We start from the raw sequence: 24,726 nt of genomic DNA on the forward strand, positions 1-24,726 counted from the left end.
GGCCTGAGAAAGTCCCATCGCCCGAGACCTTCATTCCTCAGATACGATAACATTCCCAAATACGATTGCTCTCCTTGTAGCCTGCCTTTACAACAACAATAGTAACGTGCGTCTGTAGGCTTTCCCCATCTCCAGGGCATACTCTCGGGCCTTATTTAACGTGATCTTCATCAAAGTCCTGGAAGACGGGCAACGATGCTCACCCCCTTGGCAGACGAGGAAGCGGATCTCGGGCAAAGTGCTTTGCTCGAGTTCATGCCCCTCGTCCAGGACCAGAGACCAGAACCTCCCGACTTCTGGCCCAGAGCGATTTCATACCAGGCTGTTCTCCTGGTGTCCTTTCTGATAGAAGTTAGAAGGCCAGGACGTCTGACGTTTACCTCGACGTCTTAATCGCGACACATGCCGAACACAGGCGGTGTCAAGTAGATGTCATGGGGCCCAGCAGCCAAACGCGGACAAGAAGAGGTTGACCACAAGCACCCCGACCACAGTTGTGGCTCGGAGACTAGCAAACCGCAGTGTAAGTGAGGGCTTAATTCCAGACACAGCGCTGTCACCTTTTGACAGGTACTTGTTCCAGAAAGAAAAATACAAGGGCAGTGGGCGCAGGTGCAGAAGTCAGCGTTGGTGGAAATTCGGGGTCCTTCACCCCGGGGTCTAGGACTTCGTCGTGGGGGGCACAAAAACCATCCTAGGATAGGCGCCAATCATTTGTGGTTTAAGGGGGGCGGAAGGGGCATTTTCCTGGGTTGAGAGTTCCTAGCTTTTGGTAGATTCTTAAAGGAGTCCGTGGTCCAACAAGATGGACAGCTAATGCTGTAATAACCCATCTGGAGAATTTAGGCAAATCTCGCTCCCTCCTTCACACACCATTTCAATGTCAGTTTATGGTGTTCTTCAATTGGTGAGACACCTTGATTTTCTCCTTATTTGGTCCTCACCACCATGAGGTAGATGAAGCCCTTATCGCGGCCCTCCCTTGCTCATGCCGTCACGTGTCTCCCTCCCCCCCCCCCCAAGCCTACCAGTACGGAGACATGAGTGAGGTCACTTTGCCATTGATACTGGGGTCCCACGAGCTCCCGATTCCTACCTGCTGCCACAGAAACCCCAGTTCTTCCCCCAAACCCACAAGCAAGCATCTGCGGGAGTTCTCCAGGGTGTGTTTCGTATGCTCCCGAGTCAGGCCACAGCCACGTGGATCCGTGTGGTTGTTGCACCCACAGAGGTACGGGTCCCACAGGCTCACTCCAGCCACTAAAGCCTCTGTGCCCACAGGGCACAGACTCTCTCGAGTGGGAAGGAAAATGTTCCCTTCCTCCGGGCTGACCTCAGTCAAGGACTCTCCAGTGCACTGCTTGACTCCCAGGGTGTTAGAGAGTTGGGTGAAACCTCTTGGGATGAGTACACATGCCTTTATGGTCCTCTGGTTGCCAGTCAGCAGGAGTCTGGATCACATGCCATGCTGCTTCTTGACCCTTACCCCTTCCCACCTGTAGGGCCTATTTCTGGGACTCTTTGCAAGACTCCTTCCGCGCCCCCCCCCCCCCGTGGGGATTTTCTGCTGGCTCTACCATCTACCCCAGAGTCAACCACAGTCCCACTGGACACGGGTCTGCAACCCCAATTGTAGTTACGATTCAAAAGTGCCCCCCACCCGAGAAGCCTCCTCGACTCCTATGTAAACTGATTAATAAAAACAGATGCCAGGGAAATAGAGGCGGGACATCACAGTGGGAGGAGTGCAAGCTTTGGATCCACACTGCGTTCATAGGCTAGTGATTTGCTAGGAACCTGGGGCAAATTAGTTACCTCTTTGGCCCCAGCTCCCTCAAGTGTGGATGCTAATAACCGTACCAACCACGTTGGGATGCTGAAAGTTTAAGGAACGACCGGTCCACGAGTAAATGTTCCATATATGAACAGATCCCCACTGCATACAATGAAAAGACCCTGAAATCTTGAAGAGACTCTGTGGCCATAGTTACATCAGTTTGGAAGCAGCACAGATAAGGAGTTCATCGGTTAGCCAGTAAATATTTACGGAGTGTCCTCCTGTGCCAAGTTTAGGTTTGTTCTAGCTGCCGGAGGTAGAGTGGTAGTGAAGACAGATGTGAGCTTGAGAGGATAGATATACAGCCCAGTTTCCGAACCCTAGAACAGTGGGTTCTTCGCCCCCCCCCCCATATCAGTGGTTGCCAAGCCTGTTCTTCTTTAAGCCAAATAATGTGTTAATTTCAGTGAAATCTGAGGCAGTCTATGCAACAGAATGGGTGGGCTTGGCCTCCCTCCCCGTTGGACGGCAGCCCGGAGGGGGTTGGGACGAAACGGCTTGCAACCCTGTTCTGTGCCACATCCGTGACGGTCTCATGGGAGGGGTTGGCTTCTGACGGCTTTTGGACTGTGTAGACACAGTTAAATTCCAAACAGTGATGGATGTGTATATCAGAAGGTCGATACACGATATCATTCATAGGGACATCGTTTTAATCCACGAAAGTCTGAGTGACCACCACTGACCATTTGAAATTTCTGTGGCGACAGACATGTAGTCCAACTTCGGCCATCAAACAACTGTACATTTCTTGATCACTTACAATCTACAGGCAGTATTTTCTTTTTATTCGGACCATGTCTCCCAAAAGTATTTTTAAAAAATTTTTTTAATGTTTATTTTATTTTTGAGAGAGAGAGTGTGAGCAGGGGAGGGGCAGAGAGAGGGAAACACAGAATCTGAATTAGGCTCCAGGCTCTGTGCTGATAGCACAGAGCCCGACATGGGGCTTGAACTCATGAACCATGAGATCATGACCTGAGCCGAAGTCGAACATTCAACTGACTCAGCCATCCAGGTGCCCCTATTTTGTTCATTTTAATTTTCTCGAAGGTTCACATTTCTCCTTAAATTAAAAAGCAAAACAAAACAAACAGAAACCTCAGCCTACTCAGTCCAAAAGCAAAAAAAAAAAAAAAAAAAAAAATTTTTTTAAGTGTTTGTGATGATTGCATAACATGAGTTACTCCTTATATGACTCAAGGATATACTTTCATGTCCATTGATTACACCACTTTATTTTTCACTAGATACAGAGTTTTGAGGTTGTTACAGATCCTCAGGGCATAAATGTCTCATCTGAATTTTTTAAAATGGCACCTCAAGCTTGTCAAGTTCTTTTGACTGGTGGCATTCGAGGAGGGTCACAACATGGCGGCCTTGTGAGTCTTGACCGTTTGATGACGTCTTATGTAGCCCTGACTTGCCAAGACAGGGTTTGAGGGCTTTCCATATATCCCCCCAGCATTTATTTAGCACCTAATGTGTTCCGACCCTGGCGTTTAACACAGGATATCACATTCAATCCGGATAACACCACTGTGAAGATATTTTGCTCCTATGAGGAAATAAGTATTGGAAAGATTAAATAACGCGAAGCCCGGATTCAAATCCAAGTTCTCTTGGTTCTAGTTTTTGTACTTGTTCTACTAGGCATACTTGTGTGTGCTTTAAATATCTGGGATTCCAGGACATTCTAGAACAGTTTGCTACTACGCCTACCAATACCTGGTTTGGAGCCATTTGGTAGTAGTTATACAACATCACATATTTGTAAGAGACAACTTTTTGCTGAAGTAGGAGGTGCCTCTGGCATATGCTGTAATTATTTTAAAACAGATAATCATCTAAGTGGATTATGCACTGAACGACATTTCAGTACAAATTCTGCTGTCACCAGCTTTTTGCGGTCATATACTCTTTAGAGCAGAAGCAAAAGGCTCAGTACGTTTATCTGTTGTATGTGTGACGTTGTGTATTAGGAATTTGTTCTTTGACATTGTTGCTTTAAGATTATCTTGGTGGAGAGCTGAAAACATGTTTCTTAATTGTGTTTGTATTTCTCTAGGCATGGTCCTTCCTGGTATGTACTTTAACTTTCCAAGTAGTTCAATTATTATAATTAGATATTTATATTAATTATAAATGGTTAAGAACATAATTTAAAAAAAAATCCAAATGAACCAGTTGGAATTGCTAACAGTTCATGATCCAGCCAGTTATAAGAGAGTAATGCTGCATTCTTCTGTTGATTGGAGTCCAAATAACAGGAAATTTCTGGATCAGATGCAGCTGTTGTCTACAATGTCGTATTTGGCTGACAAAAGTAAACTTGTTTCTAAATTATTGTTGCACATTTTGTCCCTGGGATTTAAAGAATTTATAATCCTTTCTGCTAATTACTTCTGAGTGCTGTTCCTCAGTTTTGCAAATCCAGAATGCTTTCTCTACTGCATTTGTAAAACGTTTTTAATCGATGAAAGATAAATCAATTTTAGATGCAATTTAAATGGACGCACCTGGTTGGATTGTGGATAATTGTACTTCATTTGTTTGTGATGTGTGATTCTGCATGAATTTAATTTCAAGCTATGATGATTGATAGTTGTAGAACTGGGAATGAATACACAGCTTTGTTATGGCTGTAAAGTTCTGCACTCTACCAGAATGAAAAGGTAAAATTCTGAAGATACCATTTATCTTGGGCATTGTTTTCATCACCATTGTTTTCCTCATTGTTATTTAAAAAGCCCAGCTAAGCAATAAAAAACGATTTTGTTTCACGAAACACGGAGTTACGTGTTGGACTAGCCATGGTCTCCGAACCCAGCAGTCGTTTCCAAAGCGAGATGGATCCCTGTAAGATCAGTGCTCGCTTCGGCAGCACGTACACTAAAATCAGATCACTGTAAGATCAGTCTCGGCAGACGAGGGGCACACGATGGAAAAGGCTGACAGCCCGAGTCAACGTGTGAAACCATGGAGGGTGCTTCAGCACAGAGTGTCCTTGTGGGATAAGTTCCTGCGGTAGAACAGTTGGGAACGCTCATAGAGAAAGCGCAGTAAATCTGCTTATACTGATTGTTGCTGCAGGCGGATGAGTTTGGGCGGCCTCAATTCTCAGCAGACCTCTTTCCCTAACTCCCCGAAGATTAGCTCTCTTATCTTGACCACCTGCCAGGAAGGGCCGTTTCCCCAGGTCAAGGCCAACGTGAACGTGGCCGAGAGACTACCTTGGGCAGGAACCTAGTGGACCGAAGGAGGTGATTGCCACAGGAAAGTGCTGGAGCCCTTGGATTTCAACCCAGAATAACTGCCCGAAGCCAGCACTGCAAGGGTGTGGTGGGCAGACCTAGGCTCTCTCGGGCTTCCCGCCCGCTTTTTGCTTTGCATTTGGTTTTCCTTCATTTTGGTCAAGTCGCTGCAAGCAGTGTGGTCAGTAATCCACAGAACACATGCTATCTAGTTAGATCATCGACAGCCTTGAAGGGGGTTCCTGTTAGCCTCTCTCCCCTTTTCTCAGCTCAACTGAGCGGTAGGATTAATCATCTTCCATCATCACCCTCCACTGGCGAGGTGCTAGACGGCAGGGCCACTCTCGGCAACCCAGCGATGTACGTAGTATTTGTTAGCCCATCTCTCAAGTGGGGAAACAGCACAGGGAAGATGAGTGGCACAGGCAGTCAGTGGGAGAACGCCTGAACTTTGAAACAAAGGAGTTATTTGAACGACAAAACCCCTGACTTCCTGTGCAGGGTCCAATTTGTGGTTTACCAGGGCTCCCAGGGCGGGTCACAGGGTTTTGAAGGTTAGGTTTAAAAGACTTCATGAATCGAGGGGGTATTTCCTCAGATCCATAAATAACTGCATTTGTTTCCTATGGAGTTGAATGTTTTCCTTATTCACATGCTTTTGTTCCCTTCTGAGTCTTGAACTTGGGAAGCCCTCCTAAAGCTCCCTAAAATTCTTCACTGTTGTACACTCAACGGCGTGCCCCCATTTTCTTGCCTGTAAGTACAGCAGACGTAGTTGGTGGATGTTTGGCGTCACCATAGAAGTGGGGAGACGGCTGGTTGTTTCTTTCTTTCTTTTTTTTTTTTAATGTTTATTAGTTTTTGAGAGACAGAGGGAGAGAGAGACAGAGACAGAGCACAAGCGGGGTAGGGACAGAGAGAGGGGGAGACACAGAATCTAAGGCAGGTTCCAGGCTCCAAGCTGTCAGCACAGAGCCCGACGTGGGGCTCGAACCCGCAAACTGTGAGATCATGACCTGAGCCGAAGTCAGATGCTTAACCGGCTGAGCCACCCAGGTTCCCCTGGGTCGTTTCTTTTATATTATCTGGCCTCATTAAGAAATGAGATGTTTCCGGGAAGCCGGATTATAATCTTTGAAGCCCCAAACTAAAAAACAACTACATCTTTTAACCATTTTGTCTAGAAATATTTAAAAATGTACGGCTAAAAAACCCCAAATGATTTCATATTCACTTTAAAATATGTGTTAAACACAAGGCAACTTTAAAGGTGACTTCATCGGGGGCTCCTGGGTGGCTCGGTTGGTTAAGCGTCCAACTTCGGCTCAGGTCATGATCTCACGATTCGTGAGTTCAAGCCCCGCATCTGGCTTTCTGCTGACAGCTGGGAGCCTGGAGCCCGCTTCGGATTCTGTGTCTCCCTCTCTCTCTCTGCCCCAACCCCGCTCACACTCTGTCTCTCAGAAAATGAATAAATGTTAAAGAAAAAAATTTTTTTAAATAATTAAAAAAAAAAAAAGTGACTTCACTGCCACTCCTGAGCTGAGTGGTAACATAATGGTGCTCTGAGGGGTTATTGGCCCCACGCAGAAGGAACCCCTGTGACTCTCCTTTTGGTTTCTTTATTAGTCAGGGTTCTCCAGAGAAACAGGAGACGGGTGGGGGCTGGGGGTCACAGAGAGAGAGGGAGAGATTGATTTTAAGGAGCTGGCTCTCGAAGTTGCAGAGCCTGGCAAGTCCGAGATCTGCAGGGTAGACTGGCAGGCGAGAGACCCCGGGGGAGACATAATTCAGCCCCACAGTCTGTGGCACAATTCCCTGTTCTTCCTGGAAAGTCCGTCTGTTTCTGTTGGGTCCTTCGAGTGATTCTCTGAGGCCCACCACCTTACGGAGGGTAATCTGCTCTACCCAAAGCCCCCTGACTTACATGTTCATCCCATCTTAAAAATACCTTCAGAGAGACATCTAGAATAATGTTCGACTGACTACCTGGGAACTGCAGGCTAGCCGAATGGACACCTAGAGTTTCTACGTCAGTTTTTAAGTCATTTTCCTGCCTCTTCCTTTGAGGCCAAGCTGTCGCGACGCATGGTTACAGCTGAAGACGCAAATTCTCTGAACACCACCTCCCACACCTTCCGGTTTGTTGTGTTGTATACGGAGAGACCCGAATGCCAGTTGACTTAAATTCTTTGTAATGTAGGATACTTAGCCTCAGGGGGAGAGGTGCTTGCTGTCCATGGGAAATGCATGAGTTTTAGGAAACCAGCTTTGCGTGGTTTTCCCTTCTTTCTGTTTTTCGACTGGTAGTTCTCCGTAGCAGTTGGGCTGGTGAGGATGTTGGTCCTCAGGTCAATCTTTTCGATAGCATTTAAAGGTGACGCTGAGCCCAGACCATAGTAAACAGAGCAGGTGGATGGCTTGGTCCTTCCTACCCGCTAGTGTTAATGGTCTGACTCTTTTTTTTCCTCTCTCTTTTCAATACAGCGTGTTGGTAGCACAATGAGAGCCTAAACAGAGAACAAGAGATTGGCCAATGTTGTTACAGGACTCATTTCCAAGAGAGACTAGAAGTTTGCATTTGGGTTTGCTTGGCCAACCTTTATTTTGTGTAATTGGATTTCTAAAGACCTTACAACTCTGGTATGATGAGGTCAGCACCATGCTTTCAAAAGGGAACTCAGAAGAGAAATGTCCCCTCCTCAGTCCCCAAATTAGGTAACTTACTGAAGCCACCTCCGTGATTTGACACGCAGCCCACTTTTCACAGATGCGTCTGTCTCTTGCTTTGAGAAGCCTCTCAAGGACTTCTTGTCAGACCCCCTGGAGAAATTGCTGCAGCCAACACAGCCATGGGGGATTTAGGTCTTCGCGCCCCGTGCACTTCAGGCAGTGTTTGAATGCACGTTGTGTGCATTCGAATTGCCCTTCAAGGATGGTACACCTTGGATCCCGTATTCACGCGTCCTGTGGCTCTTTCTACAGATGGAGTGATCAGCATGAGCATCCCCATCGTGCTGCCTGTCTCTGCGGATGACAAGACGCGGCTGGAGGGACGCAGTGAGTTTGTCCTGACCTACGATGGACGGAGAGTGGCCATCTTACGAGACCCCGAATTCTACGAACACAGAAAGGAAGAGCGTTGTTCCCGTGTGTGGGGGACGGCGTGTGCAAAGCACCCCCACATCAAAGTAAGTTGCAAGACCTCTGGAAGGGCTCTCTTGTTCTCGTTCGATTTTGGACGAAAAGCATTCCTTTTTATTCCTTCACGAAGGACTTAGCAACACCGGGGTAGATGGAGGAAGGCATTCCTAAGGTGGGACTTGCAGGCTTTGCCTTGGGAGATCTTGTTAGAAAGGGGCAGAAAATGTCTTCCTGTTTGAGGGCTGCTCTGGACGATCCCCTGAATCCCCGCATGATGGTGACTCCCTCAGCTAAATGGGAAACGACTGGACCGGGTATCATTTAGCCTGGCACCTCGAATACAGGGCAAAAGTCAGAGCCGCAGCGGTGCCCCAAACTAGGGCTTGTGGCGCTCTCCATCCTGAACATTCACCGGGGAAGCGCGTTCCTTCATGCAGAATGGGTCCAAGCAAACCCTGGTAAGAGACTCCAAGTTCATGCTCTGTGGCCAGCTGAAGGGGGGTCAGTGACATCCTTTCAGTAAACAGAGCTCAGCGCATATAGCGGCAGTTTCCAGAGGGAAATGGCGCGTTTTTGTCGGTGGCTATTTTAAGACTGAAAAATGTGGTCATCTGATTATGATCATCTTGAGCCCATCCTGCCTACAGGCAAAATAGGCTAATCTTCCTCAGATTCCTTCACAACCTCTACTTGGTGGGGGTCGGGGAGGGGCAGGAATGGAAAATACCATGGAATCACTGGGTGTGGTTCATTTCCCATAAAGACAAGTATGTGAAACTGAATGCAAAAGCCAACCCTCACCCAAGATCAGAGCATTAGGGTTGAAATTTTAAAAAGCCTTAAACTAGTAATTCGACTTACCAGCTTCCCCAGGGGGCTGGAGTAACAGACTTCCAGAAAATTCATGGGGACAGAGAGCAGTTTGAAGCCCAGGAGACGCTAAGAAGCCTTGTGATCAGACAAGGTCTGGGCCTCAGTTTCTTCACTGATAAAAGGAGGGGCCAGACTCAAAATTAACTCCAGAATCTCTCTCAACCCCATGACCCTAGAAAATGGCTGTTTGAACAAACCTATCGGTTCTGGTTGGGCAAATGTTTGTTTTATTTTGTTTCCTTTAGTTGTGAAAGGTTGCAAGGTAGGAGAAGGGCTCTTTCAAGGCCCCCGGTGACGTGACGGCCTCTGAACACAAGAGGTTAATGGGCAGCTTTTCATTTATTGGACACGATCCGTCCTGCAAATTAAGCATCTTTAATTTTAACGCACATCCAGTTCAAAGTCATCTGAACAGGGTCCAAGAGGCTGGCAGACAGTCCTTGAAATGGCTGGCCGCTGACTGAGAGTGATTTCAGGAATTGTGTCCTGGGCCTTGATCATGCCTGTGGTGCATTTATTTCCTGATCGTAATTGCACAGGGTTGGGATGTTATCTTCGGTCAGTGACCTAAAGGATGAAGAATAGTGACCTTTTATCCTCCTACTTCAGAAATTTCCAGATTCAGAAATCTCTGGGCCTATCATCCACATCTACATGATAAGCGCTAAAAGAAAACAAACAAAGCCCCCCCCCCCCCCACCAAAACCTAAGGAAGCCCTTAAGCAATTATTTCTTTTCATTTTGTCTCACAACATGTGTTGGCACTTGGAGTTCAGAATTTCTTTCTTTTCTTTTTTTTAAGTTTATTTATTTATTTTGAGAGAGAGATCAAGTGAGCACAGGGGAGGGGCACAGGGAGAGGGGGGGAGAATCGATGTGCAGGGCTCGAACTCATGAACTGTGAGATTACGACCTGAGCCGAAGCCAGATGCTTCATCAACTGAGCCACCCAGGTGCCCCGGAGCTCAGAATTTCTTAGAAGCAGGCATGACCTGTGGTCTTGGTAATACAGTCGGTGGCCCTTCTGTTAGAGCATCCGGGGGGACTCTGTAAACATTCCCAGTGAGCTAATGGCGAGACATGGGCCATGGAGAACGAGACAGAGGAAGCCACTCAACGGTAGATTCTACACTCGGTGTTCACCAGACACACAACACATGGGATTTGGGGGGGGAAGGGGCTCTTCTCATTGCACCTTTGTTTTTAGCACCTCAAAATTTACAGTAACGCTAAAAGGTGTTATTTTTCTTTTTAACCCCAAACTTGCAAAAGTCACCCCTTCCAAAAGTAACTGTGGGCCTTGTATTTGCACTTGGCCCTGGAAGTGATATTTGTGTGAATGGTCGGCCACCACGGAAATGGTCTGCTTCCTCAGTTCCCCACGGACATCGCCCTGACCCTCCACCCTAGTCCCCCCTCATCGAGTTGCTCACTGAACCGTGTGACACGACATCAGGTGAGGTCACGAGAGCAGGTGAAAGTTGCGAACTAAACCCCAGAGGAGCCGTGTTGCTGCCTCCCAGCCTGCTCCCAGCATGCTTCCATGCCCTGATTATTTTGCGCAGTGATTATTCTCGTGAAGCCCCGAGGAATCATTAATCCCATTTACGGACATAGAAACCAACCGCTTGGAGCGCGGCTTCCCGATGAGGCGTAGCAGTGAGAGAGGGTCTGCATCCCGAGGTCTGCAACATACAGCATGTGGTCTGTTAGGTCCACGGCATCCCCTGGGGAGCCTCACAAGCTCCCACCCTCACAGACCCTGGTGTACTTGGCCGGGTCACTTCTGGGTGCCAGGGTGAGTCCGGGAAGGTCGGGAACCATGGCGTTAAGAGAATTCTTCGGAGCAGTTTCCCGCAAGCACTCGACACCCACATGCCCAACGCCTCCCCAGCCCTGCTCCCCAATGGCGGTCCACATCCAAATCCTGGATGTTCGCCTTGCTTCTTTCTCCTCCCCGCTTCGTTCCGCCGTCGGGTCCTGGCGATGCTCCTTCCATGTATCGCTTGAACTTGCTCACTTCTCTGCTGTTCTACCGCGTGCGGGGCCGTTCACCCTGCCCTTGTCCTGCTCCACTGGCCCCACTGTTTTTTCACTTCTTAGTCTTCTGCAACCTCTTGGTCAGCCCCCAGCAGTGCCAGGGCTGGGCCGCTGGAAGGGCTGACCGCGCGGAGCCTGAGCGTAGGTCCCTCCGAAGGCAGTGCCTATGCGGGACAGCAGGTGCAGTGGCAGGAACAGCGGGTTTGGAGGGGTCCTGGGGGTCCTGGGTGCCCTGTCCTGCCATCTGGGAGACGGCTGTGTGCACTTGAGCTCTGCCTCTTCTCCCGTCTGCAAATGAGGCATGAAGGCCCCGTTCCCTCCATCCCCTCCGACTTCGTTGTGGCCCCAGGCCTCCCTGATGCGGACGGAAGAGCACAGAAATGGATAGATGCTCTCCACGTGCACCGCCTGGGTTGTCTCTGCCTCTTGACGCAGATCTCTGGACTCTGTTCTCCTTCTCTGCATTTCTGTTGCCTGGCCCAGCTCCCCTTTCGCTACCCTGTTCGATTACCCCCCCCCCCCCCCCAGCCCGTTCCTCCCTGCTCTCCGTGTGCGCAGGTCTGCAAACTCCAGCTGCGTTCCTTTGCCCGCCTTTGGCAGGAGGCTTGAAGCAGGTGGGGGCTGGGCGATTGGGCAGAGCCACTGAACCTCCCAGCCTGGTAGCGGAGTCTCAGTTCTGGGACGCGTTGGACCATCCTGGGGAGAGAGATGCCCTTTGCGCCCTCCCTGTCTCAAAAACGCCCAAAGCATAGTGTCCGCACTGCTTTTCAGATAGACACAGGCCTGGTTTGTGAACCAGGTTGGTTCCATGCTGCCTTCACCAGCAGAATGATATAGGGTGGGCCCCTAGCGTCCAGAATGAGTTACTGCACTCCTAGGGATTTGGGGTGTTCACGTCTTTCAAAGTTTTATCTGTAGCCTGACTGGGGCAATGAAGAGAAAGTAAATGAATAGGTAAGGGTATTTGACAATATCTTATTAAGTGACTTTTCTTGGCACCGAGTTTAGAAAGGGGGCCACGGGCCCAAGCCCTTGAAAATCACCCTCTGTACCCAGAGTTTCTCAACGCCAGCACTGTTGACGTTGGGACTGGATAATTCCTTGCTGTGGGGACTGTCTCGTGCCGTGCTGGGTATGTAGTAGCATTTCTGGCCTCAGCACATTAGATGCCAATAGCACACCCTTCCCTGCCCCCATCATGACAATCAAAATTGTCTTCGGATATTGTCAAATGTCACCAGGAGGGGCAAAATCGCCCTCTTTTGAGAGCCTCGGCTGTATCCCAGTTCCCCAGATGCTGAGCCCCGATGGAATGCAAATCATAAGCTCCAACGTCCAGCCACAACAGGGGATGTGAACCAGGGGTATGCACACCCTCGGTGCCTTGGCGTCTTCCAGCTCAGCGCTTTATCTTCCATCAGCTTTATCTCGCTACTCCTGCGCCCTCTCCTCGGCTGTCATCACAGGTGGCCATATTGTCCTTGGACAGCACGAGAGCAGTTATGGAATTTGATCAGTGGAAGGGTTATGAGATCATTAACTGATGGAGAAGTTGGACTTTCTGTAACGTCCATCTCAGCAACTGAGACCCTTGCTTTAACAAGGTTGTAGGTTGTAACTGATCACATCACAGCATTATGTGGGGCGTATTTAGGTTTATGACAAAACGAAGGTCGTGTTTCTCTTCTCTCCCCAGCCTTATTGAGATATAACTGACACATAGCACTGTGTGAGTCTAAGGTGCACCTTATGACCCAGTTGGATGTCACCAAGTGGGTGACATGGGTGACACCCATGTGTCCTGTTAGGCCCGAGGGTGTCTTCCCTCCCATGAGGGGAGCGCTGGCCTTTCCTCCCTCCATCCCACACTGGCTTGTTCTTCCTTTTTGTTCCTATGGCCGCTCCTCACGCCAGGCTCACCCCTAACATTTGTGGGGCCCGGGGCAAGGCCAGCCTACTGCATCTGAAGGTCCCATATCGAACTCACGAACCGTCAGAAACAATGTGTCCCATCCTTCTTCTCTGACAGCTATGCCTTGAGAATAACCCGGAAGGTCAGATTCCCAGGTATGCTTCTTGATTCTGTACCAGAACATGGTGCCGTGTGAAGAGTTGACTCCTGGCCTGCAAGGAACCCTCCTTCCTCTTCTCTGCTTGGCCTTGTTCCACACCATGAGGGTGCCCTGGGCTGGGTGTCCAAGCTGCACCCACACCCCTGGAAAACTCCCTTCACTTGGCCAGTCTCCAGAACCAGTGCTGCCCTGGCAGGGTCCACCCTGGAAAGACAGGCGGGGGCAGAGGGGTGAAGCGCTCTGACTCCTGGGAGCCAGCTCGAGGCTCCTTGCGCAGGGAATTCAGGAGTCCCAGGTGCACAGGTCATGACCTAGACCTTGGAGATGGAGACCAAGTGCGCCTGCCCCCCGAGGCTTCTATGCCCTGACAGAAAGGGGCACAACCACAGAGGGGAAGAGTGGGGTCATTGATAGTGTGAGACACGGTGCCCAGGGTGTTTCCTAAAGGTCTCCATTTCCTGTCCCTCACTCACCCTTTCCCAAAGTCACCTCTTCAACTGAGACTTTGCCAAGTGAGGGTATTACTAGTAACCGCAGTGAAATCCTCAGTGAGTAAAAAAACAGGCCATAATCTATCCATTTATCTACACCCAAAGCATATAACCTAACATTTACCATCTGTAGCATTTTTGAGCGTACCATTCAGGAGTGTTAAGTCTATTTACTTTGTTGTGAAAGGAACGGCCAGAACGTTTGTTTGGCAAATCTGAAAATCTATACCCATCGAACAACGACTCCCCTCCCCCTCCCAGGTAGAAGCCCTCCTATTTGCTGTTTCTATGAATTTGACTCGTTTTAGATGCCTCTCCTAGGAGGGATGATACAGTATTAATCTGTTCTGTGAGTGCTTTTATTTCATTTAGCGTAGTATCTTCAGCCACGCTGTAGCCTGGGACAGGCTGTTCTTCGTTTTTTTTTTTTTTTTTTTTTAAATTTTTTTTTCAACGTTTATTTATTTTTGGGATAGAGAGAGACAGAGCATGAACGGGGGAGGCGCAGAGAGAGAGGGAGACACAGAATGGGAAACAGGCTCCAGGCTCTGAGCCATCAGCCCAGAGCCTGACGCGGGGCTCGAACTCACGGACCGCGAGATCGTGACCTGGCTGAAGTCGGACGCTTAACCGACTGCGCCAACCAGGCGCCCCTGTTCTTCGTTTTTAAGGCTAAATAATACTGTTGTCTGTATGTGCAAGTCACGGTTTACCCATTCATCTGTTGTTGGGTCCTTGGACAGGTTCTACTTCTTGGCTTTTGTGAATAGTGTTTTTATGAACACGGGCGTGCAAATCTCTTCAAGATCTTGCTTTCCATTCCCTTGGCTATATGCCCAGAAGTCGGATCAGTGGATCGTATGGTAGTTATATGTTCTAATTTTTTGAAGAAATTCCACAGTGTTTTCCACAGCGGCTGCACCATTTTACAATCGCACCCACAGGGCACAAACATTCTGATTTCTCCACGTCCTTGCCAACACTTGACATTTTCTGCTCTTGACAGTAGTCATCCTAACAGGGGTCAGGCGTTTTTCTGATGAGGAGTGATGCCGAGCGCCTTTTCCTATCCCGTTGGACATCTGTAGATCATCTCTGGAGAAATGTCCGTTCAAGTCTTTCACCCGTTTAAAAAAGCAGGTTATTTAATCTTTTGTTGTTGAGTTGTACGACTTTTTAAAAATATATTTGGAACATTAGCCCCCATTAGATGACTTGCAAATATTTTCTCCCATTCTTAGGTTGCCTTTTCACTCCGTTGATTGTGTTCTTCGAGGCACACAAGTTTTAAAGCTTCAAGTAGTCCCATGTCTATTTTTGTTTTGTTGCCTGTGCTTTTTGGTGTCCTAGCCAAGAAACCATTGCCATGTCCAAGGTCATGAAGCTTCTCCTCTGTTCTCTTCTAGGAGTTTTAGAGTTTCAGATCTTACATTTAGGCCTTTAATCCATTTTGAATTAATTGTTTTTGCAGGGTATAAAATAAGGCTCTAACTCTATTCTTTTATCTGTGGATATCCAGTTTTCTCAACACCATTTGCCAGAGACTGCTCTCTTACCATCCAGTGGCCTTGGCACCCTTCTCAAAGATTATTTGAGAAAAACAAGATTTTAGCTAATTAGTCTGTGCTTAGCCTTGGGTGTGGATTTGGCTACATACTGCTGCTCTTTGGACATTGTCTTTTGTTTTCAAATTAGAGATAACTAAGAAAGATGCTCCTTTGGAGAGTTTCCTTAGAAAGTGTGCTTAGCAATGATTAATTAATTGGTAGAAAACAACTTGCCTGATTTTTTTTTTTTTTCCCAGCTTCTCTATTCTGGGTCCTTATTGAAAACAGTCTAAAGATACGTGAGGTTGTATTAGGAATGCACCGGCAGTGGTCCTCGGAGAGTGGCTCACAGAACACTGGGGGTCCCCAAGACCTTTCCCCAGAACCCCAGTCTCAAAACTGTTCATACTCCTGAGACATTATTTGCCATCTTCACCTTGCTGACGTCAGCACTGAGGGTACAACAGCAGTGGTGAATAAAACTGCCTGCTCCTCAGACTCAGGACAGGGACAGCCGGCCACACTCGGGTGGTTGTGCCCCTCACCACACACACTTGCAGGAAAGGCAGTGCCAGCCTCAGTTGAGAAAGTTCTTTTATCTTTTTTTAATGTTTATTTTTGAGAGAGAGAGAGAGCACAAGACGGGGCAGGGCAGAGAGAGAGGGAGACACAGAATCCGAAGCAGGCTCAGGCTCCAAGCTGTCAGCACAGAGCCCGACGCGGGGCTCGAACCCATGAACTGTGACATCATGACCTGAGCCGAAGTCGACACTTAACCGACTGAGCCACCCATGCATCCCAAGAATGTTCTTGATGAAGCTGTAAAAACAATTACTGAATCTGGACACTTGATCATCTCCTTTTAATAATCTATCACCAGGCATCCAACTTAGGCTCAGGTCATGATCTCATGGTACATGGTTCAAGCCCTGCATCGGGCTTTGTGCTGACAGCTCGGAGCCTGGAGCCTGCTTTGGATTCTGTGTCTCCCTCTCTCTCTCCCTCCCCTGCTTGCGTTCTCTCTCAAAAATAAAAAATGTTAAAAAAAAAAAGTTTGTGTCACGAGACGGGCAGTGCACACAAAAGCGCTTTTGCCACACGCACGGATACACAACGGTTGTCTCAGTCGGAGACTCAGTCGGGCACTTGAGCCAATGAGCAAAACCAGCCACTTTTTCAGGAAATGCGGTTTTTGCTTAGATGACTGACAAACTATGGCTACTCAGACTTGGTTATTTGGCAGATATTTAAAAACAAAAACAAAAACAAAACAGTGAACCTGTCACTTCAAGGAAAACAATGGAGGGTGTTGGTTGCCAATGATCTCAAACTGAGCTTTCAAACGAAAAAATGCTGGAAAGCTTTTATTTGCCACAGTGGGTCTGGCATCTTCCCAATACTTACAAAATTGTCTGATGATGTTAATAAATATCAAATATTGACATTAATATCAAGTATATAGATATTAATATTGATATCAAATATTAATTTTTTTACATCCTAAACTGAAATATGTTGACATTTGAGAAACTGACAAACTCAGTGAACCAAGAGTTTATTTCTTTTTTTTAAACTTTATTTTGAGAGTGAGGGAGGGAAGGAAAGGCAGAGAGAGAGGCAGAGACAATCTCAAGCAGGCTCCACACTGTCAGCTTGGAGCTCAATGAGAGGCTTGAACTCACAGCTGTTGAGATCATGAACTGAGCCAAAATCAAGACCCAGACGCTTAACTGAGCCCCTCAGGCCCCCTTCACCGCCTTCTATTAACTCAGACATTAAAGAGATTTGCAAACATGTAAAGCAATGCATTTCTCTCTCTTCTTGCTTGGAAAACATTTTTAACTAAAAAGAAAGTTATTTATATTACTATACAGTAGGTTTATATTAATCTTAAGCAAATTAATAAATATTTTTGAAATTTCCCACTTTTAATTTCTAATACGGAAAATACGATAGGTAAGAGCCACAAAAACAAAGCTCTTTGGGGGGTCCTCAGTAATTCTGAAAAGCATAAAGGGGTTGAGAGACCACATAGTTTGAGCAAGGCTGCGCTAGAAATGCTTAAGAACTGAAGGTGGTTCTTCAACAGGAACCCGAGATCGGTTCGGAAGGAGAACATTTTTTTTTTCCAGGTAAAACAGAAGCTGATCTAATCTCCAACAACTTTGCTAACGGTCTGTTCTAGATGGTGATGGAGAGCGGGGATTGGCTGGTTGGTGGAGACCTGCAGGTGCTGGAGAGAATCAGGTGGAACGATGGGCTGGACCAGTACCGCCTGACACCTCTGGAGCTCAAGCAGAAATGTAAAGAAATGAATGCTGGTGAGTAGGCTGGCTCGAGTGGGTGCGTCTGTCAACACTCGTCGCCACCCTCCCGTTACAGGATTAAAGATACCAGGAAGCGGCAGGTTTATAGCTAAAAAAAATTTTTTTTAATGGTTTTAAGTTTGAGAGAGAGAGAGAGAGAGAGACAGTGAGCAGGGGAGGGGCAGAGAGAGGGAGGGCGGGACAAAATCCCAAGCAGGCTCCAAGCTCGGTGCAGAGCCTGATGCAGGGCTCGAACTCACAAACTGTGAGATCAGGAGCGGAGCCAACACCAAGAGTCTGATGCTTAATTAACCGACTGAGTCACCCAGATGCCCCGGCATGTTTTATAGTTTTAAAAAGCTGGAAGCCTCTATCAGCATTTGTATTGACACAGACTGGAATGAGTGTATAAGGTTGGCGTATATCCATATATTGGAATAGTTGCAGCCCGTTAACGATATGCACGGACACAGAAAAACACCCCAGCTGTATTTATTAAGCAAAACCGCAAACTGCAGAATAACATGCAGAGCAGAGTTCTGGAAAACAAAATAAAATAACTGTTCTTAAGTTAAATAACTGTATATAAGCCAAGGTCTGTGTAGAGTATGTGCCAAATCGCAGGTGACAGCGGCTGCTTCTTGGGGACAGGGACCAATGGGCAGGAAGATTTTCATTTTATGTTTTTTGAAAAAGAGAGAGAAAAAAATCATGATAGGATTTTAGGTAGTTTCTATATCCTATTTTGGGCTTTTCTGTATTTCCCAAATTTTCCATAATGGATATTTCTTTCATAACTAGAAGGAAAAATTAAGCCTCTCGGGAGTCCATTTTTTTTTTTTAATTTTTTTTTTTCAACGTTTATTTATTTTTGGGACAGAGAGAGACAGAGCATGAACGGAGGAGGGGCAGAGTGAGAGGGAGACACAGAATCGGAAACAGGCTCCAGGCTCTGAGCCATCAGCCCAGAGCCTGACGCGGGGCTCGAACTCACAGACCGTGAGATCGTGACCTGGCTGAAGTCGGACGCTTAACCGACTGTGCCACCCAGGCGCCCCCATTATTTTTTTTTTAAGTTTCATTTATTTATTTTGAGACAAAGAGTGAGCCAGGGAGGGACAGAGAGAGAGAGAGAGAGAGAGAGAGTCCCAAGGAGGCTCCAAGCTGTCAGCACAGAGCTCTGACACAGGGCTCGAACCCACAAACCGTGAGATGCTGACCTGAGCTGAAATCAAGAGTCAGATGTTCAACCAACTGAGCCACCCAGATGCCCCAGAAGCCCATTATTAAGTGGAGTAGTTTTGGAGATTTTTTTTTTTTTTTTTGACAGTTGAAGGTGAAATATTTTTTTACGTCTTTAGATTGTTGAAACTTTTCCCAGGCCCCAGAAGTTGCTGGTCATGGTTCTTGTGCTGGGGACGTGAGAGACAGGAGCAAAGGGTAAACTGAGGACTGACCAGCACCAGCTCTGGTCTGGGCCGTGCTTGGCTGGAAAGGCCCTGGCCACAGATGTCTTCATTTCCGAGTCAGGCTCTCCCTCTAGGGCTTCCTGCCTGTGTGTCCCCGCCCTGTGGATGCGGTCTGGCACTGTGGGCACCTTTGAAGTAAGAGTCCTGAAGCCCCAGGTCGAGTCTCTGGATGCTGTTGTTTTTTTTGTTTGTTTGTTTTAAATGTTGTATTTAGTTTTGAGAGAGAGACAGAGCATGAGTTGGGGAGGGGCAGAGAGAGAGGGAGACACAGAATCTGAAGCAGGCTCCAGGCTCTGAGCTGTCAGTGCAGAGCCCGACGCGGAGCTCAGACTCATGGACTGTGAGATCATGACTTGAGCCAAAGTCTCACGCTCAACCAACTGAGCCACCCAGGCGCCCCTCCTGTTGATTTTCGAAAGCCGATGGGCATAGCAAATGCTCTGTGCCTTAGACGTAGCTGTGTTTCCTTTCTTTTAAAATCAAAGTTCTAACTGGCCTTACTAAACGATTCTTGCAAGCAGAGGGGAGCTCCCCTGCATTTCCTCTTGTTCTTGCGGACGAGCGACAGCGTGCACTTCCTTCACCTCGCCTTCCTCCTCTCCCTTCCCAGATGCGGTGTTTGCCTTCCAGCTGCGCAACCCCGTCCACAACGGCCACGCTCTGCTGATGCAGGACACCCGCCGCCGACTCCTGGAGAGGGGTTACAAGCACCCCGTGCTCCTGCTGCACCCCCTGGGTGGCTGGACCAAGGACGACGATGTGCCCTTGGACTGGCGGATGAAGCAGCATGCAGCTGTGCTTGAGGAAGGCGTCCTGGACCCCAAGTCAACCATTGTGGCCATCTTCCCGTCCCCGATGTTGTATGCCGGCCCCACAGAGGTGAGCTGTCCCCAGGCTGGGCTGTGGGCCTCAGAAATGTGGGCTCAGACTTGACTTAAGAGGAGTGAATGAATCTCTGGGATCATTTTCCCTCATGAGCAGATTCTGGAGTCTTCTGCTATCTCTTTTTTTTTTTTTAATTTTTTAAAAAATGTTTTATTTTTGAGAGAGAGAGAGAGAGAGAGAGAGAGAGAAAATGAGCGGGGGAGGGGCAGAGAGAGAGGGAGACAGAATCCGAAGCAGGCTCCAGGCTCTGAGCTGTCAGTACAGAGTCCCACACAGGGCCCGAACTTGCCAAACCGTGAGATCATGACGTGAGCTGAAGTTGGATGCTTAACCAGCTGAGCCACTCAGGTGCCCCCTGGTCTCTCTTCTTTATCCAACTTCATTAGGTTTCCATTTCATTTCTGTAAAAATGCTAGAAACACCAAGTCGAGTCTGTTACGCACTGCCTCTGAGAACACAGAGGTTGGTGTGCAGATAAGGAGAATAATGCAGCTTAACTGGGGCGGTATTGGGCAAACTGTATTGAACCTAATATTCAATTTCCAAAGTCTAGTCACTGAGTCACCACACAGGCCCGGTGAGCTCTATTAGAAAGCCCCACTAAGGGGCACCTGGGTGGCGCAGTCGGTTAAGCGTCCGACTTCAGCCAGGTCACGATCTCGCGGTCCGTGAGTTCGAGCCTGTTTCCAATTCTGTGTCGCCCTCTCTCTCTGCCCCTCCCCCGTTCATGCTCTGTCTCTCTCTGTCCCAAAAATAAATAAACGTTGAAAAAAAAAAAAAGCCCCACTAAAAGCTCAGTGTCCCCTTTGATCATAACACAGAGAGCCTGTCAAACAGGCTTGAAGTGGGTTTGAACATGTTTGCAGGAAGTATGATGAACTGCGAGGGTCTCAACTGTTTGGAATGCCCCAAAGCGAGTTTAGTAAATTAATTCTCTTCAACCAGATCAAAGTACCTGGTCTCTGGCTCTCTTCTCCACCCTCCATATTTCTATCTGAGCTTTAGACAGGGCAGTTCATTTTGAAATCCCAATATTTGTGTCAAACTAGAATTGATGTCTGTGTATAATCAGCTCATTATTGGCAATCAGATAATCAAAGATGTTGGAATTTGTAATTTCCTTTAAACTGTGATTTATTCTGAATAGGGAGGGCCTGGAAAGTAAGATTCACATGGTTCTGTAGAACAGTAAGGTCCCCATGCTCCTGGCTCACCTGCCTGTTTGGAGAGAGCGATTAGGAAATATAACCTCAGGTTCCAGGAAGCTGGGGGGTCAGGTGGGGGGGATTTGGGTCTAAAGCTCCTACCTCATGTAAACAAGCATGAAGAAGAGCTTGGGGTCTTAGATACCCCACGGACTTCTGCACCTATTAGGTGATCCTGTCACTGAATTATTTTTACAGCAGAATAAAGGCATCTCTGTAAACAGGGACCCAAGAGTTGGCCAGTGGTGACCAGCATCTCCCTCCCGTGATGTCTCCTAGGTCCAGTGGCACTGTAGGTCCCGGATGATCGCAGGGGCCAACTTCTACATCGTGGGCCGGGACCCCGCTGGAATGCCTCACCCCGAGACCAAGAAAGACCTGTATGAACCCACTCATGGGGGCAAGGTCTTGAGCATGGCCCCCGGCCTGACCTCTGTGGAAATCATTCCATTCCGAGTGGCTGCCTACAACAAAGCCAAGAAAGCCATGGACTTCTACGATCCAGCAAGGTAGGTTTCCAGAGGAGGAGGCCTTCATCAACATCTGCTCAACCAGAAAGAGGCGGCAAAGCTTGGGCCCCGTGCAAGCTCTCCAGTGCTTCTCCACCTTCTCCTAGCAGGAATGAGAGTCCCTTGAAGGCCAAGACCGGTCTTACACATTGTGTGTCCCCGTAAAGTCGTAGCATGGCCGCCTGGTATGTCAGTAGAGGGTCCGTCCATAGCTCGCTTTCAGCATGTCTCTCCTGAGCTCAGAGCTCACGGACGCAGGCGGGGCAGAAGACAGAGCAGGTACACGGGAAATGTCGAATGCATGCCTGCTATCAGTCGCCCTTTCTTGTGCACATTCCTTTACTGAAGACCTAGTGAATCACCCATTCCAGAAAGTGCAGCATTTTACAGAAAAAAACAGGGTCGAAACACCCCCTCACCTACCGCGGGCACCTTTAGGGTCGATGTGCCTCACCCACGCTGAGTTCTGTGTTGCTGTCCTGTGACAGGCACAACGAATTCGACTTCATCTCAGGGACCCGGATGAGGAAGCTGGCCCGGGAAGGAGAGAATCCCCCGGATGGCTTCATGGCCCCCAAAGCATGGAAAGTCCTGACGGATTACTACCGGTCCCTGGAGAAGAACAACTAAATTGCCCTCCGGTTCCAGAAGTTTCTTCTTGAAGTGCTCTTGGATTCCCTTTTCTATTTTTGTGATTAGATGCTTGGCATATGATTGCTTCTCAGTGACTGATTTTTCGTGTTTTATGACAAGGTTAAAAATTGTGTCTATAATTTAAAGTCAACTTCAATAATATATAAAAGAAAGTCACACTGAAGACCACATCTTAGCAGGGACAGCAATGCTGTTATGATTTCGGAATGAAATTAGTTGTATTCTCTTCTGCATCTGATTAGGCAGGTCCCGGATTTCTTGATGCTTTGACCGTGTGCCTAGTTTCCTCACCAGAAGGTAAAAGCGTGTTTTCCGGCGTAGGTCTTGCCAACCTGCACTCGCCCAATGTCACGGTAGTCGAATAAACCAGGTGAGCAACCTCTTCTGTACGACTGACCTAAGGCGGGGGAAACAATCCTCACCCTAAGTGAGGTGTGGCTCGCATAAGATCCTTGCCCCTATGTCACCCCTCGTACAACCTCGCTGCCCAATCTTTTAGGTGCTCACCTGCCTGGAGACACCAAGTATGTGAAAATGCGAATTTAATCTCGGATCTATGCAACCTCGTTCTGCCGAGAAAGTTACGTTGTCTCATAAAGAAGTCTTAGCGCCCTTGTGTGAGTAATCGAAGTCCAGTTAAAGGGTGATTTTCAGTTGGAGAGTGGAGCGTGCTTTGACCAAAAGATTTGCACCCGGGGCTCCAACCATCTGGCATTGTTGTGGCAGGTTAATTTCCCTCCTCTTTGCTGTGGTCACTGTGTCCTGGGTGAGGCGGCACTTGTCGGCTGCAGCTGCAACGGAAACCAGTTCACGCCATTAGACTAGCGAGCTGCTGGGATGGGAAGAGACCACGGAAAACGTGGCCTCCAACCCTGTGGTCTCACAGAGGACCACACTAGGCGACGCACAGCACATGCTCCGCGAGCTGCTGAGGCTGCCAGAAAATGCACCACTGGTATTATTTAGGAAAGACTGGGAGGACGGGGGGCCCGAATGGGCACGCTGCCACTCGACTCCCTGTCTGGTGCTCTGTGCGCACTGCACGTACGCCCGTCGGTTTGGCCAAGCTCCTTGCACCAGGGCACCCGCGAGGCAGACTTCTTGGATGTCGGAAGGTCCAGAGTTTTCTCACCAGTTTTGTAGTTTACGGCTGCAAAAAAAAACCCACAACGCCAAAAAGCCCAAAAAACCCCACATGCTTTTCCAAAGACTTATGCTGTGCCGACACCTAACCTCCAATGGCTTTACTTCTTGGGAGGTGATCTTTTGTACTTTACGCATAATTCTTTGTTGCCAAAGAATATATGAAGAAACGGTACCTTGTGTACTTGGGTCTCTCTGGGAGAGACTTAAAACTGGAAAGAGAAAACTGTGATTTTTTTTTTTTCATATTCTCAGTTGTTTTTTTAAATGCTAATCTTCGCTAATGAAAGCTCTTTTGAGAATAAATCACATACAGTGGCCACAGCAAAACGTAACTGCCTTTACGAGAATAGTGCCTGTATTGATTTAATAATCAGAGGTACTTATTGCTGCCTTTTTAAAACAACAGCGTATTTATTGAAAACATGAGACGGGAGGGATGTAGTGCCTTAACTGATACATTTTGTGATTTAAAAAAATGTATTTAAAATTGCTTTTCTGCTCTTAGTACCACCATAGTGCAAATGACTGTTTCCACGGACAAGCAATGCTTGTTTTTGTTTTAATAAATTTCTCAGAATGGAAGCGGAGTCTTTTCTGCCTGTGACGCTGAGTGGGGTTGGCCCCATGAGTGCTGAGAGCTGTGTGACTCTGCATAATTGGAGACGGACAGCAGCAACCCTTACACCGCAATTAGGAGGCTGTCTGCCCTTGTTCGAGTCGCTTTATAAACCGTGCTGTATGTGTGAATGGCTCCTCATGTGTTCAGGGGTGACTTGGTAGCTTAGGGACTCCCCTCAGGTTGTCACTGCAGGAGGATCTGACCCTTTTCTTCCTAACTTGCTTTCTTTTCTCCAAGTGCCCGCAGGCAGTCCCACCAGCAGGGTGGGGAGCGGTCTTTTTGCTGTTTCGTATTCACATCATCCACTCCAGCACCTTTTCCAACGGGAGCCACTCGAGAAAGGGCACCTGTTTCCACCCCTGTTTTCAGTGGCCTCCAAGCACCTGGTACTTTGGGCTTTCCCCTCCCTGGCTGCCTCCCTCTGTCCCAAAGGCTGGGGGCAGATTTGGCTGCGGGTCCTCCCTTTGTAGAACGCGGGTGTGAACACTGGTGTAAGAGCCGCTGGAGGCTGCCACTCTTTGTCCCTCCCTCTTCCCGTCCAGAGCCTGCTCACTCGTTCCTAGTGGCAATTAGCAGCACAGAGTAGGGCAGGAAATGTGTTAAGGACACGGAGATACAAGAGGTGCCCAGGGAGGACGCCAGAATGTACAGGGCAGGGGAAAAACATCCTGGAAA

The 24,726-nt window shown here is 48.1% G+C and overlaps 1 protein-coding gene across 3 annotated transcripts in view; it reads left to right on the plus strand.

Moving 5' to 3' along the window:
• The window catches only part of PAPSS2 (3'-phosphoadenosine 5'-phosphosulfate synthase 2), a 73,894-nt gene extending 49,880 nt beyond the window's left edge, over nucleotides 1-24,014 (plus strand). For 2 of the 3 annotated variants that reach the window (XM_040454234.1, XM_040454235.1), the window contains 6 exons: nucleotides 3,906-3,920; nucleotides 8,077-8,282; nucleotides 17,444-17,579; nucleotides 19,644-19,912; nucleotides 21,403-21,632; nucleotides 22,121-24,014. In XM_040454234.1, the coding sequence (XP_040310168.1) occupies nucleotides 3,906-3,920; nucleotides 8,077-8,282; nucleotides 17,444-17,579; nucleotides 19,644-19,912; nucleotides 21,403-21,632; nucleotides 22,121-22,262 (998 nt within the window). In that variant the 3' untranslated portion in view covers nucleotides 22,263-24,014. The remainder of the gene's footprint in view (nucleotides 1-3,905; nucleotides 3,921-8,076; nucleotides 8,283-17,443; nucleotides 17,580-19,643; nucleotides 19,913-21,402; nucleotides 21,633-22,120) is intronic. The other variant, XM_040454236.1, reaches the window with a different exon arrangement.
• Nucleotides 24,015-24,726: the final 712 nt, after the last annotated feature.

Source organism: Herpailurus yagouaroundi, unplaced genomic scaffold (genome assembly GCF_014898765.1).
Source record: "Herpailurus yagouaroundi ecotype Mexico unplaced genomic scaffold, PumYag 211, whole genome shotgun sequence".
In the NCBI taxonomy this organism is placed as follows: domain Eukaryota; kingdom Metazoa; phylum Chordata; class Mammalia; order Carnivora; family Felidae; genus Herpailurus; species Herpailurus yagouaroundi.